Here is a 22,517-nt window from a genome sequence, read left to right as displayed (position 1 = left end):
CCGCGGGGGCGTTGACCCCCGGAACTCTCTCCAGGTAAACTCCAGGTACAAAGCATATTGCCAGAGATACTTATAACCTAGCCCTAGTCTAGCAGTAACAACATCTAGCAATTTACTGACCTTGTTACTTTCTCCACAGATATCTTTAACTTGAGACATTTCATTATGACGGATAATACATCCGCCAGTTCCTTTCCGACAATGTTTTGTGAATTTCTGTTTGAAAAATCAGAACTATTCTCAACATTCTCATTATTTAATCCTTGTTTAGCTAATTCATCAACATTGTCATATTCTTGGAGGCCTATGTGAGAGGGAAGCCACAAAAGATTGATTCTAATCCCATTCTTAATAACTTGTGTATATCTGTGTCTAGCTTCATACACAAGTATGCTGTATTCAGATCTCAAGTTATTTAGAGCAGGTAATAAGGAAAGTCAGTTACAATTAAACTGTTACCTATCTACTGCTAGGTGAACCTGCCAAAAATTTCTACTCATCCCAGTTCTGACCTGGGCCCTTATGTTGTGAGCTGAAGTGACTACCTCCTGAGCCATAAGCCACCACAAAATCTACTACAAGAGTCCTCTGTATTAAACAGTTCAGGAAAAAATAATTTAAATTCAACTAGACTGGGCTTCAGTTTCAAGGAAAAAATAGACATTAAAATAACTGGCTAAGAAAACATTAAAAATATCCTGCAATCTCAATTTGCAATTACTGCATGTTGTTATTAATAAAAGAACTCCAAATGGCTTGTCTGGGGATGTCTTGAAGCTGATGAAGAACTCTTGGTCCCGTTCCCTATTTCCTGTTACCCAGCACTGTAAGACCCTTGCACATATGACCCCATTAGTATAATAATAAGCATATCTATGTAAGACTACATTTTCATCATTACTGTTACTAAACAAAAAAAAATGTGAATGCCCCCCTGAAAGTTCCTTTCAGGAAATAAGAGATACTGCAGTACTATACATTTCTTTAATTACTGAAGAACCATTCTGTTATTTGTACAAGTGTATTATCCATTGTCATCTGTTGTTACATCTTTATTTTCCTCTAATGCAAGATTTTATAAATTTTTTTTTTGTCTGCCATGTTTTTTCATTTATAACCATATGTTCATTGTTTTTGTGGTTAATATTGTTCTTATCTTTAATTTTGTTTTGCAGATTTTTTCTGAATTTGGGGTTGAAGATGAAACCAAAAGAATCACACTTAAGTCAACATGAAGAACTGATACAAGATTGTGTAAGAAGTGATGCAATGTCTGAAATCCTTACTGCAGAAAATTCAAGTGAAGATGGAAATGGTGGGGAAGATTATATTGACAGTAATGAGGATTTAGTGTTTAAGAAATACATTCAGGATGAAGATAAGCCTACAAAAGAAGGAGAGGGAGTGTCTAAATCAAAAGGCATTATTGAAGTTTTCAGCGACTATTTGGAAAGTATTTTTTCAACAGAAGAGGAACATGATGAAGAGGTTAGAACTTATTTTATATTTTTATTCTTAACAATTATTGTTAATAATGTATAGGTTAGACTTACAGATATGTTACATACCCCATCTTGGTTCTTAAAATTCACCCTAGTCATTGACATGCACATACTTTTTAGGTAACCTTGTTGTCATACACCATATAGTCTCTCAGTAATAAAATGTCACTCACTCTTCAGGTGAGTGCCTTGATGCTGGTAAAAGGTTACTGATATACAAAGTTGGAGCTACCCTCCTTTTTGGGATCAAATATGAAGTACTGTACTTCCTATTCCTCAGGTGCCATATGACCCTTTAAGTATATTACAGCGTCTCCTCACTTAACGACGGAGTTCTGTTCCTAAGACAACGTGGGTAAATGACTTTGTTGCTAAGCAAGGAGCATACTATAATGGTAGTGGGTTTGTGTCAACCATCTCTGATATTGTTTTAATGTTACCTTTGTACCATTTATAACATTGTTAGTATATTTTTAAATGTTTATACAGTACAGTGGACCCCCGGTTAACGATATTTTTTCACTCCAGAAGTATGTTCAGGTGCCAGTACTGACCGAATTTGTTCCCATAAGGAATATTGTGAAGTAGATTAGTCCTTTTCAGACCCCCAAACATACACGTACAAACGCACTTACATAAATACACTTACATAATTGGTCGCATTTGGAGGTGATCGTTATGCGGGGGTCCACTGTACTGTACTTTATATTGTAACAAACAGAATAGAGGAAATCAGCTCTAATATACATTATTTAGGTATGTATACTGGTCAGAGAGACTGTAATAAGTCCGAGTCATTGATACATGAGTATGTCGCTAAGTGAGGAGAGGCTGTAATAATGTCGTAATTCCTTTCTAATTTTGGATACCCCTTCTGAGATTAAGTCAGAGGGGTAATAAACCTTGGAACCATTAACAGACACCATATAAAAAATAACAGTTAATATGTATTGTGGTGTGCTTTCTACTTAGCAGTTATCTGTGTTGCTTGTTCAGCAGTTCATATAGCCCCAGCAGCCTAGTCCTAGACACTAGGTTGGGGAACCAGAGTAAATTATTCTAAATGGAGTAAAAATGAAAATCTTGGGGGTAATGAAGGCTCAATAAACTTATAAATAAAACTGCACAAAAAAATTTTTATTAGCAAGGCAAATTATGAAAGTTATATTTTTTCAAACAAATAATTTTTAATTTCTTAATTTAATTTCTTAATTTGTAGGAATCAGTTGGCAAGGAAAGGTTGGAGGGAGGGGGTAAAGGAGGTTTTGTGTGCGAGGGGCTTGGACTTCCAGCAGGCATGCGTGAGCGTGTTTGATAGGAGTGAATGGAGACAAATGGTTTTTAATACTTGACGTGCTGTTGGAGTGTGAGCAAAGTAACATTTATGAAGGGGTTCAGGGAAACCGGCAGGCCGGACTTGAGTCCTGGAGATGGGAAGTACAGTGCCTGCACTCTGAAGGAGGGGTGTTAATGTTGCAGTTTAAAAACTGTAGTGTAAAGCACCCTTCTGGCAAGACAGTGATGGAGTGAATGATGGTGAAAGTTTTTCTTTTTCGGGCCACCCTGCCTTGGTGGGAATCGGCCAGTGTGATAATAAAATAAAATAAAATAGTTGGCAATAAGGTAAAATGGGTAATTTCGCTGTACACAAATTTGTTTTAGGCTAATACACGTACCCTAAAAAGTTTGTCGACCTCTGTCCTAGACCAAGCCTCCAGGATGATGGTCTGATCAACCAGGCTATTGGTGCTATCAGTATGCAGTTTTATGTAAGCAACACAGTTCAGCTGATCAGGAACAGTCTGGAGAACTTGTCAATTTCCCTCTTAAAGACAGCTAAGAATCTATCATTTTTCTTTGTGGTTATGACAGTAACACTGTTGTGATCCTTCAGTGTAAAGTCTTCTGACGTCATAACTCCTGAGTCTTTTACATTCCTCTTGAGCTCTATTTAGTAGTGTGTTTCATACTTTGTTCCAGTTTTTATTTCTTAAATTTTTTCACAGAGGAGTACCTTAACTGAAATTTTCCCTCTCTGAACATTTGGTTTTCACTGACTTAGATACGGTGGCCCGTGGCCTGGTGGCTAAAGCTCTCACTTCACACGGTGAGTGTCGGGGTTTGATTCCCAGTGAGGGTAGAAACATTGGGTGTGTTTCTTCCCCATCAGTAAAATGGGTACCTGGGAGTTAGTTGACTGGTGTGGGTTGCATCCTGGGACAAAGCTGACCTAATTTGCCGGAAATGCTCTGCATAACAAGTACCTTTCTATGTAGTAGTATGTCATTGATGTCAGCTAGGCCTGTATATTTTGTACATGTACTTGTAGAAATAAAGATGTTATTATTAATGGTCCAAATCAGATTGAAATGTTGTCACAAGTTTCAGTTTCCTGTGTGAGATTTATTTGTGCAGTAATCATATTTTAATGGTGAGATCTCAGTTGGCCATATATTATTGTTGCCTGCCATAGAAAATGGAAGGAAAGGTGGGATTGCTTCAGCCAAGACCATCTCAAACAAGTCTTGCTTTTTTTCCAGATTGAAGAGGAACTGACAGCCATGTACTGGTTGCTTTGGAAGATCTTGAATTACACCCTGGGGGTGATAGCTGTTGTGGTCATCCTCACAAAGTATCCGCAGTACTTAGATATTCTCCATGAAAACCAACTGTGGTTTTCAAACATTAAGGTTAATTATACAGCTTGTTCCTATGCTTAATTTTGGCCATGTTTTCATAGTGTTGTAATTATAATGTAAGTTATAAAAGTTGTTTTGCATAAATGTGAGTTGAAAAAAATATGAGGATATACAGGTGTAGAGCTGCCAGTACACATAGCATTTTGAGTACAGTTACTGTATATAAGGATTGCATAATACATTTGTTAGTAATGTTTTATTATTTAAAACCTAAGTCTGGTCAGGGCCTGGTCTCAGACCGGGCTGTGGGGGCATTGACCCCCAAAACCCTCTCCAGTTATACTTCGAGTAAGTTTAAAAATAAACCTTCACTATAGCGGACAAATGGGGTAGACTCTTCTCTGAGTCTCTGTTACAGCAGAATAATGTTCAAAAATAAAAAAAAAGCACTAAAGTGCTTTGCTGTATAGTACTGTACCTAATACGAATAATATTCTTTTTCTTTCGACACACCAGCCGTATCCCACCGAGGCAGGGTGGCCCAAAAGGAAAAACGAAAGTTTAAATATAATACTATACACACAATTTACAGATGTGCTGCAATAAACGTTGAAAATAAATGAATTCAAGTCACCCAGTGGATTTTGTTGGTCATTGCAAAAGTCTGTTATATCAAGGTCCATTTTTTTCTTTGGCCTCCCACTGAAGTCTGTTATATTGTTATGTAACAGTGGATTTATTAAGAGTTGCAGTTCAAGAAATAAATTTTGAAATGGTATAATTTATATTGTATATAAAGATTATGGGTTTATGAAGGATGAGGTTAACCATAGAATTGATGAAGGAAAAAAGGTGAGTGGTGCATTGAGGTATCTGTGGAGACAAAAAATGTTATCCATGGAGGCAAAGATGGGAATGCATGAAATTATAGTGGTACCAACACTCTTATATGGGTGTGAAGTTTGGGTTGCAAATGGTGCAGCAAGGAGGTGGCTGGAGGCAGTAGAAATGTCCTGTCTAAGGGCAGTGTGTGATGTAACTATTATGCAGATAATTCAGAGTGTGGAAATTAGGAGGAGGTGTGGAGTTACTAAAAGTATTAGAGGGCTGAAAAGGGGTTGTTGAGGTGGTTTGGTTATTTAGAGAGAATGGATCAAAGTAGAATGACTTGGAGAGTGTATAGGTCTGTAGAGGAAGGAAGGCTGGGTAGGGGTTGTCCTCGAAAAGGTTGGAGGGAAGGGGTAAAGGAGGTTTTATGGGTGAGGGGCTTGGACTTCCAGCAAGTATGTGTGAGAGTGTTACATAGGAGTGAATGGAGATGAATGGTTTTTGGGACCTGATGAAATGTTGGAGTGTGAGCTGGGTAATATTTTGTGAAGGGATTCAGGGAAACCAGTTAGCTGGACTTGAGTCCTGGAAATGGGAAGTACAGTGCCCGCACTTTAAAGGAGGGGTTTGAGATATTAGCAGTATGGAGGGACTTCTGAACTGACATATCTGAGTGCCTCTGCAAAGACAGTGATTATATATGAGTGAGGTGAAAGTGTTGAATGATAATGAAAGTATTTTCTTTTTGGGGATTTTCTTTATTTTTGGGTCACCCTGCCTCGGTGGGAGACGACTGACATGTTAAAAAAAAATGTCCTAGTGTTTACTCGTGTGTCTTTTAAAACTAATTTGTTGGTATCAGTAACCAAGGTTTATACCATTCTGTAATAGTGTGTGTGTGTGAGAGCTAGGTCTTAGAATGATAGTGGCTTAGTGTGTGTGTGAGAGCTAGGTCTTAGAATGATAGTGGCTTAGTGTGTGTGTGAGAGCTAGGTCTTAGAATGATAGTGGCTTAGTGTGTGTGTGTGAGAGCTAGGTCTTAGAATGATAGTGGCTTAGTGTGTGTGTGTGAGAGCTAGGTCTTAGAATGATAGTGGCTTAGTGTGTGTGTGAGAGCTAGGTCTTAGAATGATAGTGGCTTAGTGTGTGTGTGAGAGCTAGGTCTTAGAATGATAGTGGCTTAGTGTGTGTGTGAGAGCTAGGTCTTAGAATGATAGTGGCTTAGTGTGTGTGTGTGAGAGCTAGGTCTTAGAATGATAGTGGCTTAGTGTGTGTGTGTGAGAGCTAGGTCTTAGAATGATAGTGGCTTAGTGTGTGTGAGAGAGCTAGGTCTTAGAATGATAGTGGCTTAGTGTGTGTGTGAGAGCTAGGTCTTAGAATGATAGTGGCTTAGTGTGTGTGTGTGAGAGCTAGGTCTTAGAATGATAGTGGCTTAGTGTGTGTGAGAGAGCTAGGTCTTAGAATGATAGTGGCTTAGTGTGTGTGAGAGCTAGGTCTTAGAATGATAGTGGCTTAGTGTGTGTGTGAGAGCTAGGTCTTAGAATGATAGTGGCTTAGTGTGTGTGTGAGAGCTAGGTCTTAGAATGATAGTGGCTTAGTGTGTGTGTGAGAGCTAGGTCTTAGAATGATAGTGGCTTAGTGTGTGTGAGAGAGCTAGGTCTTAGAATGATAGTGGCTTAGTGTGTGTGAGAGAGCTAGGTCTTAGAATGATAGTGGCTTAGTGTGTGTGAGAGCTAGGTCTTAGAATGATAGTGGCTTAGTGTGTGTGTGTGAGAGCTAGGTCTTAGAATGATAGTGGCTTAGTGTGTGTGAGAGAGCTAGGTCTTAGAATGATAGTGGCTTAGTGTGTGTGAGAGCTAGGTCTTAGAATGATAGTGGCTTAGTGTGTGTGTGAGAGCTAGGTCTTAGAATGATAGTGGCTTAGTGTGTGTGTGAGAGCTAGGTCTTAGAATGATAGTGGCTTAGTGTGTGTGTGAGAGCTAGGTCTTAGAATGATAGTGGCTTAGTGTGTGTGAGAGAGCTAGGTCTTAGAATGATAGTGGCTTAGTGTGTGTGAGAGAGCTAGGTCTTAGAATGATAGTGGCTTAGTGTGTGTGTGAGAGCTAGGTCTTAGAATGATAGTGGCTTAGTGTGTGTGTGAGAGCTAGGTCTTAGAATGATAGTGGCTTAGTGTGTGTGAGAGAGCTAGGTCTTAGAATGATAGTGGCTTAGTGTGTGTGAGAGCTAGGTCTTAGAATGATAGTGGCTTAGTGTGTGTGAGAGAGCTAGGTCTTAGAATGATAGTGGCTTAGTGTGTGTGAGAGCTAGGTCTTAGAATGATAGTGGCTTAGTGTGTGTGTGAGAGCTAGGTCTTAGAATGATAGTGGCTTAGTGTGTGTGAGAGAGCTAGGTCTTAGAATGATAGTGGCTTAGTGTGTGTGAGAGCTAGGTCTTAGAATGATAGTGGCTTAGTGTGTGTGAGAGAGCTAGGTCTTAGAATGATAGTGGCTTAGTGTGTGTGAGAGCTAGGTCTTAGAATGATAGTGGCTTAGTGTGTGTGTGAGAGCTAGGTCTTAGAATGATAGTGGCTTAGTGTGTGTGTGTGAGAGCTAGGTCTTAGAATGATAGAGGCTTAGTGTGTGTGAGAGAGCTAGGTCTTAGAATGATAGTGGCTTAGTGTGTGTGTGAGAGCTAGGTCTTAGAATGATAGTGGCTTAGTGTGTGTGAGAGAGCTAGGTCTTAGAATGATGGTGGCTTAGTGTGTGTGTGAGAGCTAGGTCTTAGAATGATAGTGGCTTAGTGTGTGTGAGAGAGCTAGGTCTTAGAATGATAGTGGCTTAGTGTGTGTGAGAGAGCTAGGTCTTAGAATGATAGTGGCTTAGTGTGTGTGTGAGAGCTAGGTCTTAGAATGATAGTGGCTTAGTGTGTGTGTGAGAGCTAGGTCTTAGAATGATAGTGGCTTAGTGTGTGTGTGAGAGCTAGGTCTTAGAATGATAGTGGCTTAGTGTGTGTGAGAGAGCTAGGTCTTAGAATGATAGTGGCTTAGTGTGTGTGAGAGCTAGGTCTTAGAATGATAGTGGCTTAGTGTGTGTGAGAGAGCTAGGTCTTAGAATGATAGTGACTTAGTGTGTGTGAGAGCTAGGTCTTAGAATGATAGTGGCTTAGTGTGTGTGTGAGAGCTAGGTCTTAGAATGATAGTGGCTTAGTGTGTGAGAGAGCTAGGTCTTAGAATGATAGTGGCTTAGTGTGTGTGTGAGAGCTAGGTCTTAGAATGATAGTGGCTTAGTGTGTGTGAGAGCTAGGTCTTAGAATGATAGTGGCTTAGTGTGTGTGAGAGAGCTAGGTCTTAGAATGATAGTGGCTTAGTGTGTGTGAGAGCTAGGTCTTAGAATGATAGTGGCTTAGTGTGTGTGTGAGAGCTAGGTCTTAGAATGATAGTGGCTTAGTGTGTGAGAGAGCTAGGTCTTAGAATGATAGTGGCTTAGTGTGTGTGTGAGAGCTAGGTCTTAGAATGATAGTGGCTTAGTGTGTGTGTGAGAGCTAGATCTTAGAATGATAATGGCTTAGTGTGTGTGTGAGAGCTAGGTCTTAGAATGATAGTGGCTTAATGTGTGTGAGAGCTAGGTCTTAGAATGATAGAGGCTTAGTGTGTGTGTGAGAACTAGGTCTTAGAATGATAGTGGCTTAGTGTGTGTGTGAAAGCTAGGTCTTAGAATGATAGTGGCTTAGTGTGTGTGTGTGAGAGCTAGGTCTTAGAATGATAGTGGCTTAGTGTGTGTGTGAGAGCTAGGTCTTAGAATGATGGTGGCTTAGTGTGTGTGTGAGAGCTAGGTCTTAGAATGATAGTGACTTTGTGTGTGTGTGAGAGCTATGTCTTAGAATGATAGTGGCTTAGTGTGTGTGTGTGTGAGAGCTAGGTCTTAGAATGATAGTGGCTTAGTGTGTGTGTGAGAGCTGAGTCTTAGAATGATGGTGGCTTAGTGTGTGTGTGAGAGCTAGGTCTTAGAATGATAGTGAATTTGTGTGTGTGTGAGAGCTAGGTCTTAGAATGATAGTGGCTTAGTGTGTGTGTGAGAGCTAGGTCTTAGAATGATAGTGGCTTAGTGTGTGTGTGAGAGCTAGGTCTTTGAATGATAGTGGCTTAGTGTGTGTGTGAGAGCTAGGTCTTAGAATGATAGTGGCTTAGTGTGTGTGAGAGAGCTAGGTCTTAGAATGATAGTGGCTTAGTGTGTGTGTGAGAGCTAGGTCTTAGAATGATAGTGGCTTAGTGTGTGTGTGAGAGCTAGGTCTTTGAATGATAGTGGCTTAGTGTGTGTGTGAGAGCTAGGTCTTAGAATGATAGTGGCTTAGTGTGTGTGAGAGAGCTAGGTCTTAGAATGATAGTGGCTTAGTGTGTGTGTGTGAGCTAGGTCTTAGAATGATAGTGGCTTAGTGTGTGTGTGAGAGCTAGGTCTTAGAATGATAGTGGCTTTCTTTATATTTAACAAACCAAAATTGTAATTACACATTGTAGCCCTTACAAAGAAATAAAATCTTTTTCTCTATCTTTATAACAAGCTGTATGAATGGTGTGTGCCCAGGTGCTGGCTAAACATTGTGTAGAGTTAATATTGATTTTGGTAGATAGCTATGGTTCTTGTCTCTGAAATTCCCATGTTGCATAGAACAATTAGCATTAATAAATTTAAAAATAGGTATTAGCAGTTTCACACAAGCAATTACTTTACGATCTTGGCTACAAGTTAATCCCATTACTCAAAGGAACAAAGTTGTAAATTAAGTTTGCTCTTTGTTTTTAATTCTTGGAAAACCATTATCATTAATGTTTGAATTTGTTGAATCTTGAGCTGTAATATAATCACCTAATACAGTACAGTACCACTAATTTGGCTGCAGTAGGAATTGCCAAAGATTTGATTATTGTATCATTTTTAATAACAGAATAAATGAAATAGATTTCAGAACATCAGGTTAGAAAGCTTTCTGTTTCGATTGTTTTTCTGTGATGTATACCAGACATGCAAAATATCCACATCATATTTTTTACAGGCTACAATAAAGATATTGATCATTGCAGGAGATTGAAAGAGAGATATCCTTCCGAACAGAGCAGGGTCTGTACTATTCGTATTTTAAGGAAATAATAAAAGCCCCATCATGGATTGAGGTTAGTGCTTTTAGTACTATCTTATTTAATTGTTTTTTATACTGAGTGGTTTGGAACACTTGACATGGGTAGTCATTTTGGTAATTGATTTTTATGGTCTATAATACTGAACACCCTAGGTAGTATGTTGGTAGACAGCAACCGCCCAGGGAGGTACTGCCGTCCTGCCAAGCGAGTGTAAAATGGAAGCCTGTACTTGTTTTACATGATGGTAGGATTACTGGTGTCTTTTCTCTGTCTCATAAGCATGCCAGATTTCAGGTACGTCTTGCTACTTCTACTTACACTTAGGTCACACTACACATACATGTACAAGCATATATATACACACCCCTCTGGGTTTTCTTTTCTTTTCTTACTAGTTCTTGTTCTTGTTTATTTCCTCTTATTTCCATGGGGAAGTGGAACAGAATTCTTCCTCCGTAAGCCATGCGTGTTGTAAGAGGCGACTAAAATGCCAGGACAAGGGCTAGTAACCCTTTCTCCTGTATATATTACTAAATTTAAAAGAAAAACTTGCATTTTTCTTTTTGGGTCACCCTGCCTTGGTGGGATATAGCCGGTTTGTTGAAAGAAAAAAGAAAGATGTATGTTATTGTTCATTAAATCATAGTAGTATAACCTAAATAGTTTAACGTTAATGCATTATTAATGTGTTTATTAGCAGTGATGTATGTTATACTGTAGTTCATTAAATCATAGTACAATATAACCTAGATAGTGTGTGTTGAGAAATTGGCTTTAGCATATAAAGTATAATACCAACAATTTGCAAAATCTTCATATTGTAATGATGTATGATTGTAAACAATTCAGGGAATAGACATGTCTTGAACTCATGGCAAGCCATTCCTAAAACTAGCAGGCTTTCTAGTTTTAATCTTAAGTTTGCCTGAAATGCTCTGTATATAAAGGGGCTTTTGGTATATACACCCAATTGTTATACTCTTTTGTACAAACATGTATCATGCTGAAATAAAATTATTATTATTATTAATTTCTCTACATACACTGGCCCACACCACTGGTCTATACCACTGGTCTATACCACTGGTCTACACCACTGGTCTATACCACTGGTCTACACCACTGGTCTATACCACTGGTCTACACCACTGGTCTATACCACTGGTCTACACCACTGGTCTATACCACTGGTCTACACCAGTGGTTCACACAACCTTAACAGGAGTACATTTGGGTTTATATCAACTATTGATTTACCAGTTGTAAGCAAATATAGAACATTTGCTTAATATCATTGGTACAGTATCTTATTTTCAACATAAGCCATGAGATGGATTGGAAAGAGAATTTCTAGAATTGACATGGTGAGAGACACTCAGAAGTTTGATGTAGAGAGATGTGTCTCATTAACCAGCCTTTGTTTTTTCTGATGGTTCTCATTGTTGATAATAGTTTGATGTAAAGGTAATGATATGAAACTGTAGAAAGAGAACAGTATGTGATAAAATGTTACTTGACAGGGGTGTAATCAACTGATGAAAGACAACAGTACAGAGCATGGCCGCACCATCAACATAATACACCGGTTCAATGTTTTGCCAGAAATTGTCCTCAGTGCTGCTTTCAGGTAAGGTCATAAGGTTTTTTTTTTTTCAATTTTATTAGTTTTATCTGTGTATTTTTAAATGCTTGTTATTCTCTGTAGTTTTTGGCAGCAAGTGAAAGTCACTTTTCTTGCAACACTATTTTATTATTTCTGGGCGAGTGTCTCCCCTTTCCTGAAATGTGAATCTTATCCTAAACTGTATTGTATTTTCTCCTTTTATGTATGTCTATTTTCTGCACCATGATGTCTTATTCTAATGTTTTAAGGCTTGATTGAGTATAATAATGTTTATAAACTATATAGAAATCTACTCCATTGTTGGGATTCAAACTGAGACCTGAGGAGCTGTCAGGTCTGCAGGGTAATCACTGCAAAATGACCAGGCAGAAAAATCATATCCTGAGAGCCATGAGATTAAAACTCTGCTCTTGAGAATCATCATTAACAGGCCATGCTGTAGATGGCTGAGCACTAAGGAAGAGAAGTTAAATAAAAGTGGATTGGGGCTTTGGTGATCATTCACAACCCATCTTGAACTTCATGTTCTGATTTTGTTCTCTAGTCATAGCCTAGTGGTTAATTTAGAATATATATTTGCATCACTCCAACATACTTTCATTTCTCTCCGGCACCTCTGTACCTCTCCATTACCCCTCTATCACTCCCACAACTTTCCAACACTCCACCCTTCCAATACTCCCACACCCCTCCAACACTCCTGAACCCCTTCAACACTCAAACCCTTCAAAAACACACCCTTCCAACATTTTTGCAGCTCACCAACACCCTTATGCCCCTCCAACACTCCCACTTCCCTCCAGCACCCCCACACCCCTCCAACTGACCTTCACAATCCTCCAGCTCACTTATATGCCACTCCAACTCCTATACCTTTCCAGTTCACTGCCACAATCCCCAAACTTGTCAGTGAATAAGTTGTTGAATGCTTAATATTTAGCTATTATTGTCTCAAATAACAAAAAGGCACAATACCGTGTATTATTGTCTCATTGCAGTAATATTTCAGATGGCTATCATCTCAAGAGTCTCCCAGTGTTTTTTATGTATCAAGTGTCTTTGGGCTACATGGAGTGTTTATTTCTGCTCTCTATGTTACCGCTTGGTACCTTAGTGGCTCTGTCCTCGCTGGAATGATTACAGTAATACTCTTTGTTATTCACAGGTATGGCTTTCTTAATAATTTTTTTTTGTTACTTGTTAAAATTGGTGTTATACAATGAATCCTTGATTGATTTAACTAATAAAGGGGATTGGGTGCCTTTTAGCATTTTTCCATGATTGCAACAGTAATGGCAGTTTTTGGACTTAATGGACTTGGCCCATTAACCCTTAAACTTTCCAAACGTAGATCTACGTTCACGTGCGTAGCACTCCGACCTTTATTTTCCCCATTTGAAAGCATGTAAAAAAAACATAGATCTACGTTTGGAGCCCCTCACACACGAATGTAGATCTACGTTTGGACAGTTTAAGGGTTAAATCCAAAAGGAAATTTACTCGGTGGATTGCAACAATAATAGAAAATTATAGATTTAATGGATTTTATCCATTATATCTGGAATTGTCTGTAAAAATAACAGAAATTTCTGGTTTAACAGACAGAGTTTGTTAGCCCTTTGAAGGTGGGTCCTGTAGTACTACAGCTCTGAAGCCTGATTCAGTCCCATAGTTCTGCACCTTGAGCTTAGCTCACTCAGATAAGCTGTGAGCAGTAAATTTGGGCCTTTGCAGAAAGTGTGCACCATATAAAAAAATCCTGAAGCAAACAGTGCATAATGGGAATAAAAAACCTATGACTGTGTTTAATGGTTTAAAACACCCACTTTGTGGTGTATTTTTGTTTGTTTTTTTATGGTTGTATTCTAGGTTTCTTGTCTCATTTGGTAGAATGGAAAATATATTACTGAAATAAAGATGATTTTGACTGGTGTCAGGACTGAAAGTAGCTTGAAATTGAGCTCAAAGTAGCGGAAATGTTTGATTTTTGTCAATATTCCAGAGTACACAGATGATGTCACACATCCAATATGCATCCATCTGGCCAGTCTTATATGCATTTATGAATGCACAGACATTATTTATGAAATTATTACAGTAATGCAGTATCCTGCATAACAGTAAATATTTCATTTTTTTGTGTGAATAAAATTCTAAATGGAATTGTGGTGTAATATTGGAGAAGCCTGGGGATGTAACTAATGAACAGAGAAAATGTTATTTTAGTGCCAGGAATGTCTGCATTGTTTATTCTCGACCACATTTTGAAATTAGCATTTTTTGAATTTTGTGTGAAATTGGCCAAATTACCAATTTCTGATCACTTTATTTGGTAGTTGAAATAGGTGAATGGGCAGTTTCTTGTACTCAGTCCATAGAATGAATGGCATTCTAGTTAAATAGCTAAGAATTTGGTTAACTGCAGCAATGTAATTGGCCTAAAATCAAACTCAAAGTGGGTGAAATCGCCAATGTGCAAATATCGCTGACACAGCAAAATTTGTGGGAGCAGAATTTCGTCAGTTTTCCATCAAATTTTGTACTTTTTGTTTTATTACCTTCAGAAAAAGATTCTCTACCATTTCATATGAGTCATGGGTCTCTCATTCTCTCGTAAATATACACTATATATTCAATAAAGTACATATATAATTTTTTATATCTACACAGAAAACCCCTCAGTTAAGTGACTTAGATTTAATGGACTTTGGAAATATGGTACAAAATCTGCTGGGTTAGCTGAAACAGAATCAACTGATAAAGTGTGTTGGTTAGAGACTTTGCTATTTTTGTTACATTCACAGCAAAATAATCTCATCTCTGTCTACCACAATTGCCATTATTAGTCACTTGCTACCCTTGGTTAGTCAGTTAAATCAAAGGTTTGCTGTATAGTGCTTCACTTACTCTTCACCTAAATTGTACAGTATTTTACTGCAACAACACTTACCTCAGTACTTTATTCAGCAATTATAGTATCTTAATTGTCTGAGAAAAAGCGATATTTGTTACTTCACCAAATGTTAGGCTTTGACCAGTTGCTTGCACAAGGGTGATATCAGTATTTCTATACTGGAGAGGGAAGTTGTTAGGGATGGTTATCAGGCTTGAAGGGAAGGCTAGGAGACCTGATTGAAACATTATTATTATTATTACTTTTTATTGGGAGGTTGAAGCACCTCCTTAGTGCCGTCCTTGTGCTGACACCACATTCAAGGGTGGCGAGTAAGAAGACTTGATTGTGGCCTTCTTTATACAGTATCAGTCATTTTTTTTATTCGTTATTATATTGTATTTCATGTGAGTTGTTGCTTTCAACTAATGTTTGCATTCTTATGTAAGGTTTGTTGGGTGTCCTGTAGCTCTGTTGGCAGCACACTCAGCTCACACCTGCTGTCCCTGTTCACCTAGCAGTAAATAGGTACCTGGGTGTCGGCTGACTAGGGGGTTGTATCCTGGGGACAAACTTAACCTAATTTCCCCAAAACACTCTGTGTAACCAGGGGCTTTCTATATATTATATCATTGATGTCAGCTAGGTCTGTATATCTTGTACATATGCTTGTAGAAATAAAGATTATTATTATTATTATTATAACTTAAATTTTTTTTGTTGTATTTTACAGGATTGATACAACCAGAGTAAACTACACTGTGCCTCTGAGAGAGAGTTTTGCTATTCCTTTTCTTTTTTTTCAAATATTTGTTATGTGCACCTTCATCAAATCAGGCAGATGTCAGGTTAGTGGATCAAAACCAGATGTAATAATTTTATAGTGAAAATAAAAATTGTATAATATATATTGTCCCAAAACCATAGAGTTTTCCCTTTTTCTCTTCTGTTTTAAGTATACATGTAGTTAATAAATTGAGACTGCCTCTGTACATTTTATTTTAAATTAATATATTGTATATATGACTAAACAAAAATATAATACACATTATAATTTTTAATAGTGCATCCTTGTTGATGGTCACTTAGTGTTTTTATAAGTAAATACTAAACATGTGGTTTTTATGGATTGAGGTGCTGTTGGAGTGTAAGCAAACTAATGTGTACGAAGGAATTCGGGGAAACCAGTTAGTTGGACCTTAAGGTGGCTGCGTATTATATTGTCTGTAATGGATTCTAGCAATTTGCCTACAATTGATGTCAGGTTTATTGGGCACTAATTTGATGGAATTGACTTATCCCACTATTTAAAGATAATTAAATTAGCCATCTTCTACATCTCTGGCACAACACCAGTTTGGATTGCTGCATTAAACAGGCATGTTAGCAGCTGACTAAGTTCCCACTTGCACTCCTTAAAGTCCATTAGAGTGCCTGCACTCTGAATGAGGGGGTGAGGATGTTGCAATTCAGAGGGTCACCTGAAATGTGATATCAACACATTTCCAGCAACACAGTAATTAAAGGAATGGTAGTGAATGTGTTTAGTTTTTTTGGTCACTCTTCCTCGATGGAGATGACTGGTATGTTAAAAAATATTATTGGAATCATGAATAAAACACTGAATGAAAACATATCCAGAGCAGTTATTACCCGTGCCACCCTCAGTGTATCAGTTTGTAGAACTAAATTGCTAGAAATCATTACTTCTACCTGGGTATCATCACCATTCTTTCTTTCCCAATAGTGCCTGCTGCCCTTTGCCTCTCTTACTGTCTGCTTATTTGCAGGAGTGTCCAGTTACCTTGCTGTCATCTCTCCCTCTTTTTCTCTTTGCCTGGAGGGCTACATCATCCTGGCAACATTGCAGTGGTCTCCTGAAGCACCTTTTACCCTCTGACAGCAGTGTTACTTTTCAGGGAATACAGTCAATTATTCTAAGGCCTCTCCTTTATCTGTACTGATGTTCCTTTCCAGGACTACTACTGCTACAGATTTACCATTTATTTCTTTTACTGGAGGCCAGATCTTTCTCGGCCCACTCTGGTATGAAATTCATTGGATGGAAATATACATGGAATTTATTGCAGTCTCTCAGGAATTTCTTTATCTCTTCTCTCTGTAGTCAGTTGTCCTCTTTATCTTTTCTAGTGCATTTATCTTTTTACCAGTCCCTTGTCAGCTGTACCTTACTCCTTGCTTTCCTTCTTACTAAGCTGGGGTGATTCATCTCCCTGCAGTTGGTTCTGGCCCATGTAAGCATCTGTGGAAATGAAATTCTGAGAGGGCAGTCTCGTTCACTCACTGCCTTTCACCCATGCTTCTGCTGAGTCTTGACTAGTGCAGGCTTTGCTTTGGGGTCTGGTGGGAGTTGTACCATCTCTGAAAGCTTTGATAGGGTCTTCGGTGCTGAATCCTTTCTAATTCATGCGTCAATGTGCTGAAAGTTCATAATAAATCTTAGGAATGCAAGATCATGGATTATTGTTATAGAGCTCCTATCAAATGGTTACATTTGTTTTATTATAAGTTTTCAGCATGTTGACAAATAATTTAGAATGGACTAGAGTTATAGTACACTTTATTATATTTTTTATAGAGACTTACACCTGCTAGTGTGGTCATGTAGTCTCCACAAAAACCCACAAGTGAGTTGCAGATTGTGATTGTCTCTTCAGGTAAAAGAGTTTTCTGGATGGGTTGTCACTTATGACCCTCTGTGGTGTGGTTGTTACTGTGTTGTACTAGTACTTTTTTGAGTGCTAGTCCATGGGTTTGAATCCTGTCAATCCATTTAAAGTATAATATAATCTTTTAAAATTTCTGTTATTGTAGCATTTATGACTGGACTTTTGTAATCCATTCCATTGTTCTACTGCTCTGTGAAGAAATAGTTCAAGAGTCTGTTAGATACCTAGCTGTCCCTCCCTCCCATCCAAGGGAGATCTGACAGCACTGAAGAACATAAACATACTGCATTGTTTTATGAAGCCACACTCATAAGCTACCATTAGCGTACACAATGCTCCTGGTGCTATCTGGATTTTTTTTTTATAAATGCTGTATAGTCTTTTTTTTTTTAACAAGTTGGCCATCTCCCACCAAGGCAGGGTGACCCAAAAAGAAAGAAAATCCCCAAAAAGAAAATACTTTCACCTCACTCACACATAATCACTGATTTTGCAGAGGTGCTCAGAATACAACAGTTTAGAAGCATATACATATAAAGATACACAACATATTCCTCCAAACTACCAATATCTCAAACCCCTCCTTTAAAGTGCAGGCATTGTACTTCCCATTTCCAGGACTCAAGTCTGGCTATATAAAAATAACCGGTTTCCCTGAATTGCTTCATTAAATATTACCCTGCTCACACTCCAACAGCTCATCAGGTCCCAAATACCATTCGTCTCCATTCACTCCTATCTAACATGCTCATGCACACTTGCTGGAAGTCCAAGCCCCTCACCCACAAAACCTCCTTTACCCCCTCCCTCCAACCTTTTCGAGGATGACCCCTACCCCACCTTCCTTCCCCTACAGATTTATACGCTCTCCATATCATTCTACTTTGATCCATTCTCTCTAAATGACCAGACCATCTTAACAACCCCTCTTCAGCCCTCTGACTAATACTTTTATTAACTCCACACCTTTTCCTAATTTCCACACTCTGAATTTTCTGCATAATATTTACACCACACATTGCCCTTAGACAGGACATCTCCACTGCCTCCAGCCGTCTCCTCGCTGCTACATTTACAACCCAAGCTTCACACCCATATAAGAGTGCTGGTACCACTATACTTTTGTACATTCCCTTCTTTGCCTCCGTAGATAACGTTTTTGTCTCCACATATACCTTTTTTCCTTCATCGATTCTATGATTAACCTCATCCTTCATAAATCCATCCACTCACATGTCAACTCCCAACAACAGTCTATTCCTCTTAAATTTTAAAATTATAATTTTTTTTACAAATCTTAAACTTTGAAAAGAGTAATATAGTTGTAAGTGATATAGCAAGCATGCTTTACATTGTTTATTTTTTAATTGATAGATACTGGAGGTCTAAATGAAAAATGAAAAATTAATAAAATTATGTATGATGTTAGTGAATCGCCTTAATTTAAAAAGTGAGTAGTATTTACACAAAAATCATAATGCTGTTTGGGTTATATTACCTAGAATATCAGTACACTATTTTGAATTTAAAGTACAGTAATATGTATTTAGCGTTTAGCCAGACTCAAGTTCTGGAAGTGAGAAATGCTGTGCCTGCATTGTACATCCCCACCCCTCTGATGGAGGGGTTGGAATGATACAGTTCAGAGGGTCATCTGAATTGTGATGTCAGCACACTTCTGGCAAGATAGTGGTTGAACGAATGATGGTGAAAGTTTTTCCTCTTTTTCGAGGCTGCTCTAACTTGGTGAGAGACTGCCAGTGTGCTGAAGGAAAAAGAAGTATTTTTTAGAAATGTAATAGAGCATGCTATATGTAGGTAATGTTCATAGCTTGATTGTTTTAATTTATATTTTATTGGTTTTCCAGATTGTTAAGCTGGCAGTCATCTTCATAATGAGTGTGGTGTTCCTTCAGAGCTGGCAGTTTGCTGCATTTATTCTACTGTGTCAGCTGTTTTGCTTGGTTTCCCTTGGGAGGCTACTTCTTCTGTCAGCAGCAAAGGTATGTGAAACTTTGTTTTTCACCACATGCTGTAAGGTCCTATTAATTGACACATGAATTTATCTGACCATTCCTGATTCTTTGCAGGTCTCAGTCCATGGTAGTGTGTTAGTAGTAGCAGCTAGGCACTGAATACAGTTTGTGGTCACAATTTATTTAAGCGGCTCTAACCATACATTACCTTTAGAGTAAATAACAGGTGTATTCATTTATTTTATTTTGTTTTCACATATACTATGTGGACATAATAAATGATAAAATGTCTTGTGATAGGTCAACAAGCTGGTGTTAGTGCTGGGAGCATCACTGCTGGTTTCATGTACTATTCAAGCCAACCCTCCACTGGTTATATCTTCTCCAGCACTCTCCATGGTGGTACCAGCCCTTATCCTGAGTGCAACACACACCCCTGATAGAACCATGGGCTCAGTGATCAGAATGATTATTACAACAGCAGAGTTATCTTTGCTGTTGTTTGTAACAGTGCTCATCAATGGCAGTATTAAGGTATTTAATATATTGATAATATGTTCTTTCCACTCTGCTGGACTAAATGTAAATTTATGCTTACTATAAACCATACCATGGGTGGGGATAGAACCCACGGTCAGAGAGTCATAAAACTCCAGACCGACGCGTTATGACTCTTTGTCTGCGGGTTCTATCCCCACCTGTGGTATGGTTTGTTTGCAATTGTGTCATTACAATTTTGTGGGTTATGCTTAGTATCTAGCAGCTTATCAGTTTCGAGCCCTAGAAAAGTTATAAACCCATTGGCAAGGACATCCTGTTCACCCTGGATATTTATTTTTTCTTCCACATTCATCATCTTCCATCAAGGAAGAATGACCCCCTCCTTACCACCACCAAAAAAAGACATTGACTATCATTCATTCAATAGCTGTCTTGCCAGAAGTGTGCAGACACAAAACAAATGATTCTCCATGCTGCAACATCTCCACCCCTTCACACTGCAGGCTCAGGCTTTGTACTTGCCTCCACATAAAAGACTTGAGTAGTACACTACACTCTTCAAAGACAGGTGACATGATGCTGGTGAAGGGCTTTTGATCCAAGGAAATGGAGCTACCCTCCCTTTCAGATCAAATTTCATTTCCCCACCCCTACCCCATCCACATTCCACCATTCCTATTCCCAAGGCACTGTATGACCCTGAGTTTAGTGTCTCCCCATGAATACACATCAAACTGCTCTCGCAGAACACTTCATCATATACATGTCCTTATTATACTCAGAGCATGTATTACCAATGGCTGCCTCAGAGACCTAATCATGTTTAAGAAAAATCACTTAATAATTGCTAACAGTTTTAATGCCAGCCTTAGTTAACCAAACAGTCCTCAGGTCACAAGCTTCCTAAACATGTTCACTTAAGATAATCATTTACCACACTTACCAGAATTACAGCAACTTTGTCCTCACTACAGCAAATATGGTAGTTCACTCACAGCTCAAGAAAGGTTTTTCTACCACTTGACTGGTGATGCCTAACAGCACTAAGGCTGACTAAACAAATGTTGTGCAAGTCATTCAGTTAAACACGGTAATTTTTTTTAACACACTGACTGTCTCCCACCGAGGCTGGGTGACCCAAAAACGAAGAAAGTTTTTGTTCTTTTTACATTTAGTAATGTATACATGAGAAGGGGTTACTAGTTCCTTGCCCTCAACCCAGTAAATACCTCTACATATATGTTGATTATTGGTGGTAGAGACAGTGAGCTGATAAGTGATAAAGATGTAATAAAGTGTAAGTCTCTAAAAACATAATAAAGTGTAAGTCTAAAAAATATAATAAAGTGTAAGTCTCTATAAAAAACATAATAAAGTGTAAGTCTCTATAAAAAACATAATAAAGTGTAAGTCTCTATAAAAAACATAATAAAGTGTAAGTCTCTATTATTCAACATTTTGTTCATACCTTGCTCTTGTTATGTCTTTTTTTAGCTTCTGAGCGTGCTAGATAAGAGAGAATGAAGACAAATGGTATTTGGGACCTAACAAGCTGTTGGAGTGTGAGCAGGGTAATATTTAGTGAAGGGATTCAGGGAAACCGGTTATTTTATATAACCAGACTTGAGTCCTGGAAATGGGAGGTAAAATGCCTGCACTCTAAAGGATGGGTTTGGGATATTGGCAGTTTGGAGGGATATATTGTGTATTTTTATACATATATACTTCTAAACTGTTGTATTCTGGGCACCTCTGCAAAAACAGTGATTATGTGTGAGTGAGGTGAAAGTGTTGAATGATGATGAAAGTATTTTCTTTTTGGGGATTTTCTTTCTTTTTGGGTCACCCTGCCTCGGTGGGAGATGGCCAACTTGTTAAAAAAAAAAAAAAAATGTGAAACAAAAACAAAATATACATACACAGACATGCACACATTTGAATGTGAATTTCGTATTTAATATTCTTTATCTGTAATTATTTTTTTATTTATTCCAGATATTTTTAAATATAGATGCAGATTCTCATGTGTATCAACTCCTCTTTGCAAAACTACAAATGGGAGATCCACGAAATTTTGATTCCCGACTCTATATGTGCACTGAAGCGTTTGACTATATTGACATTAAAACATTAGAAAGACTATGTGATAGTGGACTTCTTCCAGTTTATAGCATTGCTGTTTTTGTGTATTTAGTATCATGTGCAAAATCTTTTATAATGAAAATACCAGAGGAATGCTTAGAATGTCATGCTGAGGATTCCCCAGTATGTAAAGGGGATTTACAAAAGGTATCATCCACGGATGAGGAGGATAGCCATTCATCCCATTTTAAAAACGGTGAAAAGCAGCGCAAAACCAAGAACTCTAAATGTGAGATGAAGAACTTGTTTGAAAACATGTGTGAAACGGAACTTGAAAAGAATTTTTCAGAAAAAGTTATGAAAAATAAAGCACAAAGTGATTATGTATATTGTTCATGTAGATGCAGCCAAGGCCAGTGTATTATTGAAGAAAGACCTGAGTTGGTTTTCTTCTTGGGTGAGTATTGGATATCTGCATGGTTAACATGGGTGAGTATTGGGTAACTGATAAATACTGTGCTTACATTAATCCCTGCATGATTACATGACTTAGTATAGGATGTCTGCATGATTAACATGTGTTGGTATTGGATTACTGCAGCATTAACATGGAATTATTGGTACCTTCAAGGTTACCAGGGTTAGTATTGGGTGCTGCATTATTAATGT

The 22,517-nt window shown here is 38.2% G+C and overlaps 1 protein-coding gene across 8 annotated transcripts in view; it reads left to right on the top strand.

The window, feature by feature from the left end:
* Positions 1 to 22,517, top strand: part of LOC128685049 (protein C-mannosyl-transferase DPY19L3) — a 36,007-nt gene that overhangs the window by 3,413 nt on the left and 10,077 nt on the right. For 5 of the 8 annotated variants that reach the window (XM_070102632.1, XM_053771496.2, XM_053771494.2 and 2 more), the window contains 9 exons: positions 1,176 to 1,488; positions 4,043 to 4,192; positions 10,026 to 10,115; positions 11,603 to 11,709; positions 12,716 to 12,871; positions 15,333 to 15,447; positions 19,158 to 19,292; positions 19,566 to 19,799; positions 21,762 to 22,305. In XM_070102632.1, coding sequence (XP_069958733.1) covers positions 1,201 to 1,488; positions 4,043 to 4,192; positions 10,026 to 10,115; positions 11,603 to 11,709; positions 12,716 to 12,871; positions 15,333 to 15,447; positions 19,158 to 19,292; positions 19,566 to 19,799; positions 21,762 to 22,305 — 1,819 coding nt within the window. In that variant the 5' untranslated portion in view covers positions 1,176 to 1,200. Of the gene's footprint in view, positions 1 to 1,175; positions 1,489 to 4,042; positions 4,193 to 10,025; positions 10,116 to 11,602; positions 11,710 to 12,715; positions 12,872 to 15,332; positions 15,448 to 19,157; positions 19,293 to 19,565; positions 19,800 to 21,761; positions 22,338 to 22,517 lie in introns of all 8 variants that reach the window. The other 3 variants (XM_053771498.2, XM_053771497.2, XM_053771500.2) reach the window with 3 other exon arrangements.

The sequence above is a fragment of the Cherax quadricarinatus genome, chromosome 5 (assembly GCF_038502225.1).
Source record: "Cherax quadricarinatus isolate ZL_2023a chromosome 5, ASM3850222v1, whole genome shotgun sequence".
In the NCBI taxonomy this organism is placed as follows: Eukaryota; Metazoa; Arthropoda; class Malacostraca; order Decapoda; family Parastacidae; genus Cherax; species Cherax quadricarinatus.
This window is presented reverse-complemented; position numbering and strand designations above follow the sequence as displayed.